Source organism: Trachurus japonicus, chromosome 13, assembly GCF_045865225.1.
Source record: "Trachurus japonicus isolate A0001 chromosome 13, Traja_1.0".
NCBI lineage: Eukaryota > Metazoa > Chordata > Actinopteri > Carangiformes > Carangidae > Trachurus > Trachurus japonicus.
Genome location: NC_140919.1, coordinates 31,037,487 through 31,048,190, shown reverse-complemented (window position 1 = coordinate 31,048,190; position 10,704 = coordinate 31,037,487). Strand labels below are relative to the sequence as shown.

The 10,704-nt window shown below is 39.1% G+C and overlaps 2 protein-coding genes across 2 annotated transcripts; both read right to left on the bottom strand.

The window, feature by feature from the left end:
* Nucleotides 1-33: 33 nt before the first annotated feature.
* Nucleotides 34-4,084, bottom strand: stoml3a (stomatin (EPB72)-like 3a). The gene is made up of 7 exons (XM_085794483.1): nucleotides 3,896-4,084; nucleotides 2,493-2,596; nucleotides 2,014-2,086; nucleotides 1,768-1,850; nucleotides 1,221-1,424; nucleotides 364-498; nucleotides 34-247 (listed from the first exon to the last, which is right to left on the bottom strand). The coding sequence occupies exons 1-7, from the start codon at nucleotides 3,972-3,974 to the stop codon at nucleotides 56-58; spliced, it is 870 nt and encodes a 289-aa protein (XP_085650609.1). The 5' UTR covers nucleotides 3,975-4,084; the 3' UTR covers nucleotides 34-55.
* A 1,318-nt stretch (nucleotides 4,085-5,402) lies between these two features.
* slc25a15a (solute carrier family 25 member 15a) lies at nucleotides 5,403-10,188 on the bottom strand. Its single transcript, XM_085795943.1, has 6 exons — nucleotides 10,099-10,188; nucleotides 9,325-9,583; nucleotides 7,328-7,468; nucleotides 7,064-7,239; nucleotides 6,810-6,968; nucleotides 5,403-5,574 (listed from the first exon to the last, which is right to left on the bottom strand). Exons 1-6 carry the CDS (start codon nucleotides 10,151-10,153, stop codon nucleotides 5,453-5,455), a joined length of 912 nt encoding a protein of 303 aa, XP_085652069.1. The 5' UTR covers nucleotides 10,154-10,188; the 3' UTR covers nucleotides 5,403-5,452.
* Nucleotides 10,189-10,704: the final 516 nt, after the last annotated feature.

Below are 10,704 nucleotides of genomic sequence, written 5' to 3'. Positions count from 1 at the left end.
CAATAATAGTACAAATCTGACATAATATTATATGACTTCCTTTCTCTGAGATTCATCATTTCCTCTGCATGAAATTCTGCATCATATCTATGGGCAGAGGGAAGATGATGGTTGAGTTCTTCTCTGCTGCTATGGTGTTGAGCGTCTGCAGGTATCGCAGCTGGAGACCAGAGGGTGACTCAGCAATCACCAGAGAGGCTTCTTTCAGAGCCCTTGAGGCCTTCATCTCTCCCTCTGCAGCAATGATCTGAAACACAGACAGACGGTCATTGTCCCAACTCATGTTCCCGCTCAGCAAACTTTCTTTTTAATGATTAAAAGGTATAGAGGAAATGAAATCAGATCTTCCATCGCCCCTTTCACCTTTGCTCTGGCCTCCCGGGTGGCCTCTGCCTCTGCTGCCATGGCTCTCTGCAGCTGTTGAGGCAATTTCACATCCTTGATCTCCACACGCTCAACCTTAATACCCCACGGATCAGTGGCTTCATCCAGAGCCTCCTGCAGGGGGAATATTAAATGACAAATAATCCAATCAGCAAACCATTGTTTGTGTGCTGTGGAGACTTTGCTTAGCTCACTTAGGTTTTGTGGTGAATTTATTCTCGTTCAAGAAGATGGCAGTTTATGCAAACAAGCTTTGATAAACCCAAACACCACAAGTTAATGACAACTCGTGAACAATATTACAATGAAATATCCAAATATCTTTTTGTTGGTTTATACCAAAACAGAGCCAAACTGAGGATGAATATCTGCCCTATATTCATCATTCATTTTCATAATCAACATGAAGATAATGTTGTTCAATAAGTGCTGGGTGAGTAAAGAAGAAAAGCTCTGTGTCTGCTTGTCTTGGACTTCTAACCGAGCAGCCAAATCAATATCAGCTGCAGCTCCACTATGTCACGGTCTGGGCTCATTATCTCTGTTCAGGTTTTCCGGACCATGAAAAGATCAGTGGGTTTGCCTTTGTTTTGTTTTTTTGACAAACATTTGCAGCAGATTTTCCACACTGGCTCTGCTTTCTTCTCACACATACATACTTTGCACCTGGTCAAAATGCAAACAAATCCTTGAAATGAAAATATAAAGGGTAATGAAGTAAATATTACACTCCTTTAATGAAGGCTAAAATTCTCCTTGACAAATCAGAATTGAGAACATAAATGAATTTTGGTTTTATGTTCAACCAAATTGAACTGCTCTCAATTTATCCTCACCTGCATGCTGATTGAGATGCCCTCTCTGTCAGACAACAGCTCTGCAAGGTTTTTAGTACCAAGCACATTCCTCAGGGTGGTTTGAGCCAGCAGGCGTGTAGATGAGTGTGCGCTGGACACATTGGCAACAGACGAGATTGGGCAGTGTATACGGAAATACACCACACCATCCACAGACACTGTCACTGAGTCTTTGGTGAGGATCTGCAAAGGTTAAAAAAAAAAAAACGTAAAAGTTGCAGTTATGATGCTGCTATAATCTGTCATCATCCAGGAAAATGATGACTGCATTTTATAAACCCCAGAAAATGCAGGGGAGTTTGGCAAGGCAGAGCAAGGCAATTTTATTTGTATAGCCCGTTTTTACAAACAGTTTGTCTCAAAGGGCTTCACATGACATCATAACAACATCCTCTGCCCTAAGACCCTCACATTGAATGAAGAAAAACTCCATGGAAAACCCATTTAACAGGGAAACACATGACATATGATTTAAATCCAGATCAGGCAAAAAAAAAAGAAAGAAAGAAAGAAAAAAAAAACTTACCTCTTGTGGAGGGATGTCAAAGGACACAGTTCTTAGATCAACTTTCACAAAGCTATCAGTGCAGGGCAGGACAAAGAAAAGTCCTGCAAAGAAATAAAGATTCTGATTTATGTTACAGTATGTATCAATAACAGTCAACAAGTGAACTGGCAAACCACTTAGACCATCCTATACTGGAGAAATTCTACTGGGATGAGATGAGGAAAGTGTATAGTGTCAATATACCACAATAGTAAAATGACCAACCTGGACCTTTAGGCTTCCTGTCTGTGATTCGTCCAAGTCTGAAAATGACAGCTCGTTCATACTCCTTCACAATCTGCATGTTAGAGACACAAACAGCCACACAAAGAACCAACTATGACCAAAAAACAAATCAGTGAAGATAAAGAGAAATTATCTCATGACATCAGCCAGCCATCAGTTGTTTCAACCACTCATCCTTTTCGATGTTGGAGTCACCATGTGCAACATCTGAGTGTTTTACTGACTCAAGTCACTGTACACTGTCGATATTACATTTTTGTAAATCAATGAAATATCCACTCTCTCTAACTGAAATGAATGAATGGAATTAATCCATTTATTGAGTTAGAGATAAAGAAACTGCAGGCCCTGTAAGTGAGTAAAATAAAAGACATTCCTTAGACTGTCCTTTCACTTAAGGAACCTTTGGTGAGTTTGAATAATGACCAATAGTATACATAAATGAACTTATACTCTACCTTAACACACATCAATAGTGAGACCGGAAAGGTTGCTGTGATAAAGATCATGGATATGAGGACCAATATCCAACCGAAACATCCCAGTCTCCCAGAGTTTTTATCTGCTGAAACAGTGGAAACTAATCAAGTCACAAATACACATTTTAGTACAGTATGTTGCATAATTTTCCACGGCACCCATTTAAGACTCTTAGTTAAAGGTGTTAGCTACAAGTTTAATTCCTCCTGGCCAGTAGGTGTAGAACTCACACTGCCTGCTCTCACTCCAACCTTCCATTTTACTGGTTGCCAGTTACAGCAGTAGACACAACATCAACATTCTAATGCTGTTGCCACAGAGATCATTCCATGCCGACGTTGCCAATGTAACCAGATGTAAATATTTATATATTTCGGACCCGACAAAATTTATTATACTATTTTGAAAAATTAATCCTTTTGATGAAAAAGTTGTAGCTATAACCTTTAATATGGTCCAGTGGGATGGCACTTTTTGTCAAACCTGACACAAACATTCATGCAGTCAGGCAGCAAGGTGCCATGGACACACTCTTCTCATTATTATTTATCGTTAATGGTGTTATTGATCACTGTGCTGTGAAGAACTACTGAATCACCAACACAACCTTTCAAGTAATTCCTCTTACATTATTCTTATTCTGTACAATGTCAAAATATAGTAGAAAAATGACTAAAAAAAATATATATATATATACTATTTTGAGAGGTCAAACATAGCCTACAGACACTATAGTGTGTTTTATACTGAAATCAGTTTACACTGTATTTACACTTTTAGATAACACACAATCCCCACATAACCAGTCACTGGCATGCTTGCTTAATAAATGACAAGCAACGGGACAGAACAAAACATTTTCTGTTGACTGAAGAAACGATTGATCAACAAAGTGCTTCAGCACTAGAAAGAACATTTTAAATTGTTATATAATAATACAGAGGGCTTATTGGAGGGTTCCAGTCTGTCCCAGTTAAGATGTATGTGAACCTTATCAAACTTAACATTGTGAGTGAAAATAGCATGTCAGTGTGCTTAATACATAAGGATTAAGTGATTTTTTTTATGCTTAATGTTCAATTTATTGTTTAATGAATTACTAACAATTAGGCTACTAACAAATTGATTTTTTGTTTCAATCTTTTTTCAGTATTTTCCTTCTTCCCATATATCAGTAATATTAACATTATCTATGTATAAAAATGATTATCTACTATATCTATATGCAATTTTATGCACAATATTATATATCGATGATGTGTTCCGTGTCTTTCAGGGTCCTTTAAAAACAGACTCCCCTGACCTGACCTCCCCCAGGGCCCTTAAACATTTACAGTATTATCTCCCGCATTCAGCATTAAAGATCATGAAAAGGATTTACCTTCCACATGGTCCTCAGCATTGATCTGCAGTTTACCTTGTGTTACCATGTCTGCTGTGCTGGATGTTGTTGAGATCATTAGTGAGGATACGTTCCCTTCTGCGTGATGAAGCGAGTGAACCAGAGCTGCTCTTGTTTACCTGTCTCCACTCCCTGAGGGGTGTGTTCTGTCCCCCTATCCCACATCACCTGTTCATTTGAATAAGCCAGAGACATGCACATGCTCACACTCCTACATGGTGTGTGACTCAGGTAACATGAACCACACAGCTAAACCAGCATCTATCTACTGTATTGGAAAGCTTATAGTTTTTCATTAGACTTGAACATTAACGTCCGACACCTGCTGTTTATAAATAAGCAATAGGTGGCATCCAAGTCATGAAACATGAGATCTTGTGATGGAACAGGAGGAGGTGTGATCATGTTCATGTCTCTCCTGGTTATTTAAGTTTACCCACATTTAAACAAAAAGTTCAAGAGAAACGTTCTGACAGTAACATATTTATATATTTTAAGTAAAATATATTGTATGGAATATCATAAAATAAGAGGAAGGGAAACTATAAAAAGAGATCAAATTTTCTGTGTATTAATCACAGCTGTTGTGTAACAGAGCAATTTTAGTCCAAACAGTAGTCATTAGTGGCAACACAGATGACTGCACAGTAGAGACCACGATGTGAGGCTGTACAGAGCTATTATAATTTGAGCTACACAGTCATGTGAACAATCATGTGAGAAACTCATAACCAGAAAGTTCCAGTGAGCTCCCTTTAATGGACTGTCACATGGTCACATGACAGGCAGCTCACTAGATGATTGGCACATGGATGCCATCTGTATCCAAGATGCTACACACAACTGACTCACTCTGCCCCCTTTGGACACTTGCAGAGAACAGTTTGAATAGTATGACACACACTGTGATCCTGGCGTCTACAGCAGGAAACATCTAATGTGCACTTTAGAACTGACATTTTGTGATTGGAATATATTGCAATTTGCAATTGTTCACATTATTTATAAGAAAGACCAAAACACATTTACTTCCTCCAGGTTTTCTTTTAAAGATTTAATTCCTTGGGAACAAAAACACACAATTCAAACATGTGTTCAAGCACAGATGACAGAGTTTTGAAATAGGCTGAGAACAAGTGTAAATGGGGTCCCCTTGTGGTCAGGATGAGAAACTCAGGCAAGCAGTTACAGTAACAAAGGAAACAAATAGAGATACAACAAGAAAATAACTTTTCCATAGTAGGCTAACCCAAGGAAAAAAATAATATTGCATCAGTTGAACAGTGTAATGTAACTGTTGGTGTGGTTTAGACAACTTGGAGAACAGGTTGAACTGGTAGTCCAGACTCTTTGCAGCAACTGACAATGTTTTGTGAACATTAACTGGAAAATGTGTTGTGAGGTGGAGTGTTTGTGTTGTTCACAAGATATTCTAGTATGATTAGACCAAATACACCAATATTTGCATAATCTCAGCATATAGAGATTCAATAAAGCTTTTGGTAAAGTCATTAGTCAGTAGAAAGATCCTCCTCGTCAAGTACCGACTGTCTCCATCATAAACTTGCGACTAAACTCATAAGCGAGGAATAGGGCTCCGTTGGCAGGGAAGGTGCGTATCATGGTAGGAGTGAGGCCTGAGTACAGAGCAGTGAACCCTGGGGGAAAAGAGACAGTCAAACAGGTTATTCCCCACAGATGAGTCAGGCCCAGGTTTGTGCCAATGAGTTACAAGAGGCATCCGCACACTGCAGCAAAGTCAGAACAACAGTGCTGCTGATGTACATTTTGACCCTATTTAAGTCTAAATTACGTAAGGGATAATGTATAGTTCGGAGGTTGTTATGGAGAAATAAACCCCGACAGGTTGTATGGAACCCCGACGCGAAGCATACATACATGAATACATTCATTAAATGTAATTAATTTAGCATTTAAACAAGGCAAATTACAGTGTTAAACCCCAGATACAGTGAAATCAGCTTCTTCTGCACAACTCCCCATTACACCAGCAGAGGGTGCTGGTGATGGGGGTGGTGTGACATGTTGCTGTGACTGTAAATGTTTTGATTTTCAGCTGTGAGAAAACAGACATTTCACCAGACAATTTGACTTTTCTAGTGAAATTTAGTTAATGTATTAATGATTTTTTGCAATATGTGCACTTACATGTCAAATTTCTGTCTCAACATGCACTGAGTATGTTGGGCCTTCTTTATAACATTTATTTATTGCTACTACAACTTGTCAAATTCAAGTCTGATTTGTGTCACAACCATGTCTTTTCAAGGGTGGCTCTATTTTCATTTTTTCTCTAATTTGAATAGGTCTGGCTCATAGTGAACACTGATGTGTGTACACAAGGAGCCGGAATTATTCAAATCAACCCGATGCTTTCAGATGTCAGCCTCACCCATCTTCTATCAGTGCCAAAACTAACATACACCAGCAATGGCCTGAGGAGTTCATGAAGGAAGGCGAACATGGGAAGACAGGCACTGTGGTTGGAAGAGCACCATGAAGCATGTCTGTAGCAACCCATCTTTTTTTGTAGAATCATCTTTTGAACTAAGACACATTAAGGTGGTGGGTATGTGTCTGCAGAGGTTGCCTTTGAGAATCTGAACTGGTTAGAAGCAGAATGAGAAAATCACATCTAAACACCAAGCATATGTTTGAGTCTTCGCAGTCCTCTACTGAACGGAGGTTGTAAAGAGCCAAATTACACAGTTGCTGCCATTCAGACTGTGATTATGGTCATGTGATATAAAGTTGTACTCCCCTGCAGTTGCAAATATGGTCCGGATGTAGAAACTTCAGAGGTATCTGAGAAACCAGTGATCCATATCCACTTAGGTGTATTTCAGATTTAGAATTAACAATCATTTCTTACCTTCAGTGCGGATGATAGCCAGGAAGGTCTTCATGAAGCCCTCTTGTCTCCCAGCTAAGGAGTACACCTGGATCCTGGACTTCACACAGTCTATTGGATAAATCGTCAACCAAAGACATGCTCCACCAAATCCACCACTGAACATGAGCGGAAGAATACCTGCAAGGATAAGAGTTACTCAGTGGAAGCAGATCGCAAGAACATCAACACATCATAAACTGAAAAACACCTCAAGAAACCTAATATAACCGTACCTATACCATCCTTGTCTGTGCCCATGTACTCCGCAAATTTAGACCGACACAGCTCATAGGCCCCAAAAAAGCAGAAGTAGCCTGGCACCTCCCTCGCGATGGTGGACGTCAGTCCTTGGTAGAAACCCAGGAGGCCATTGGTCCTCAAGACTGTCTTCACCACCGTCCACACTGTGCTGAAGTCACACCACAAAGCACAACACAGTCAAAAGTGCATCAGCGAAAACATGTTAACATGTTCTGTCTCCTTCTGGTCACACTGACCTCCTCTGTCCGCTTGCAATCTTTCCAGTTGCTTCCATTTCATGCATGGCCTGCAAGCGACACTTGACCAGCTCGGTGGGGCATAAGACCATGGCAGAGAAGACGGAGGCCAAAGAGCCTGATGATGCCTTCTGTATGTCACTGATGAGCAAGGGATAGCGGTCAAACAAGAAATAAACATTAACAATTTTAGCATGTGTACAGGAGGACCACCACGTTTAAGATCTTTTACAATGAAAACTAAATTCTTCCTTATCATGACCTCAAATTAGAACTCATTTTCTCTGGTGTAGTCTGCTGACGCACAAATGTCTTTGAAAATTACGTGCACTAAATGGAAAAGCATCCTACAAATGTACCGAAGATGATTTTCTGGGAGTACAGTCACACTTCGGGGCCTGATCCCATGGAAAGAGTTCTTCAGTGCATAAAGTCACCTTCTTGTGACATTTCTCAGAATCAAGTGTTTCTAACATTGAGATGCATTCTCATCAAAAATCTAAAAACAAAAAAAAATAATGATCACATTCTGTGGCCTGTACTCATTCTGCTCACTGTTCAGTGTAACACTAAGAAGTCAGAACATGTCAAATATTCAGCTGGTTACAGTGGTTTGCAGTGAGGATAACACTGTAGCCTACTTAGATTCCACAAGCATGGGGTCAGCATGAGGCCTCAGGAAAACAGAAGACATTTAAAGCTGGAAAAAACATCGCCACTTCCAACATGTAATCTAACTTGTAGTTGTAAAGATGGAAAAGCAACATTACTTGTTTGAATTCATTGTGATCCATTTTGATATTATTAACATTTTATTAGGTGATAACTTCATCAATGCATTAATAATTCAGCATTTCATTCAGCTTATTGATATCTTCAACAGTTATTGATGACAGGTTAAAATTTAGGATATTTTTCTCTTTACATCATCCTCCTGTCCACAAATTATTGTCTACATGCATGACCTTCTCCATATTTGTAGACAAACTTATTGTATTTAAGAAAATGTGTTTTAATAATCAGGCAGACTGACATAATTTAAACTATGAGCCTCTATGAGCCAATCCAGCTGCCCATAAACTCTTAATAGTTGATCTTGATATCTTGAGAAAAGCAGAGGTGCCTTTTTTTTCTAACTTTTTTTTTTTTTTTTTACCTTAAAAAGCACCAACGGTTAAAATCACCACGGCATTCTCTGAGGAAGGGCAAGGTTAGATGCAGGTGTTTTAGACAGACAGATGGACAGACGTAACGTTACGTAGTGTAACATCAGCCGACGGCAGTTTGGCAACATTTCGGTTTTTGTTCTAAAAACTTTGTAACTTTGTTTTGAAAAGTAAAAATAGAAATAAAGTAAAAATAAAGTTATTATTATTATTAATTGATATCATGGTTCACTGAAAAGTCCCATACCACTGATTATCATGTAATTATTATTACAATTTTAATACTGAAGCATGCCTCATGACATGTCTTCCACTCGCTATTGGCTGACAAGATCAGATCAGTCCTGTACATGATAGTTAGTATGTATGGTACGGTAATGTAATGTAAGTACACTCCCGTTTGTTCAAATTATTAGAATTGTAGTCTACTTTATTTGAACAAACTTACATTTTTCCACCTCTTCATCTGTTGTATTTATAAATGTAGGATGTTTCTTTGCCTTTTTAACAGTTTTACTTTTCTATAGCCTCAGCCTTTTCAGCATTGCTCCAGACTTCAGCATTCACATACTTTTTCTTCAGGAAATGCAACTAAGGATTTTTTTTTGCCATTTATTATTATTATTATTATTATTAATTGTTATTGTTATTATATTCATATAACTAGTATTTAAGAAATATCTCAGCCCTTAAAGTGTCCCTGACATAATTCATTTAGATGGACAAAAACATGAACTGCACAGGGAGTGATGATTTGTTCATCATCCCCATAGCCAGTTATAGAGCTTATGATGGAAACCTAAAGAAATGATTGAAATATCAGTGTCAGACCTGAGTTCTTTCCCTTTATCCATCCTGGTAATGAAGCGGACTGCATCCTGGCAAAGGCCATAACTCAAGAAGAGCACAGCGTTCTCCGAGATGTTGGCTATGAGGGCTGGAGTGGTGCCTTTGTAGAGACCAGTCAGTCCCGTCTGTCTGAAGGTCGATATGAAGCAGTGGATGAAGCCGCGGTACATGGTGGGGAACGTCTGCATCTTCACCTTTGTGGTGTCAAAAGGCTGACCACTCAGCACACAGGCTGTACCACCTGAGCAAAGAGGACAAGAGATGGAGGGTCCACTCACAGAGATACAGCTGAGCTCATGTTTATCACAGTGGAAGTGTCTAAATCCACTCAACCGTTAAAACACTTGAATAGTCAGGCTCTCACAAGATGTTATATGATATGATAGGTTACTTAACATTTGGTTAATAATGCTCTCTGACATCACAGCTTCTCTCATACTTGGAAGTGTTTCACAGTATTTAATAGTGTCTAAGCACTAGCTATATTATTGTTATAAGTTAAAGAAAAATCTAAAAGGCAGAAAATAACAATGGGAGGTTGCAAACTTAAATAATTGTAAAACTGTGGTGGTGAATCACTAGTTAGTGAGGCTCCATAGTCTCATCAGCCATTGTTCCGTGTCATAGTGTATTTGAGTAAGACCTTGAACCCTTGCCTGCTGTGTGAACGGGTGAATGAGACCTATGCTTTAAGAAAAGCTCTCATACAGTCCATTTACCTCCTCCATATGATCTGCTGTGTCCAGACAAACCCACCTATTGCTCCTGATGTGAAGTCAATGATGGCCTGGATCACAGGGTGTGGAGCCATCCTTTGTCCACGCAAAAATAGTAATGTTAGAAAGTTACATTTCTAATGATGTGCAATTAAATGTGTCATATATCACAGCACAATAACTATGTGACGCACCTGTGATGTTCCCTCTGAGTGCACCTCTGAAGAAACACACTATGCCACAACACGTAGCTCCATGTGGCACAGGAGGATGACCGTGACCTTGTTAACACCCCAACAAAAAATAAATCAACACGAGCATCTCAACTGACAAAGTGAGAGTGATACTTTCAGGAGCAGATGTCCGCTTTGAATTGAGCTATAGGAATTTAACACGCTTTCGTTTTCCTTATGGAGTCAGTCTGTAAACTACAAGTGGATCCTGCTGTGCGCACTAAGCTCATTTAGTCAAAACTCTACAGGGGAAGTCCCACTGACACAGGAAACGGCTGTTCTTAAAACCAAAATTAAAGCGTGATAATTTTTCAGGGTAAAATTAAACTGCTTCATCGACAACAATATGTTTTATCTTTAACATGGTTGCTGACACTGCTGTTATTATTGTTGCCACCTAATGTTTGATTTAT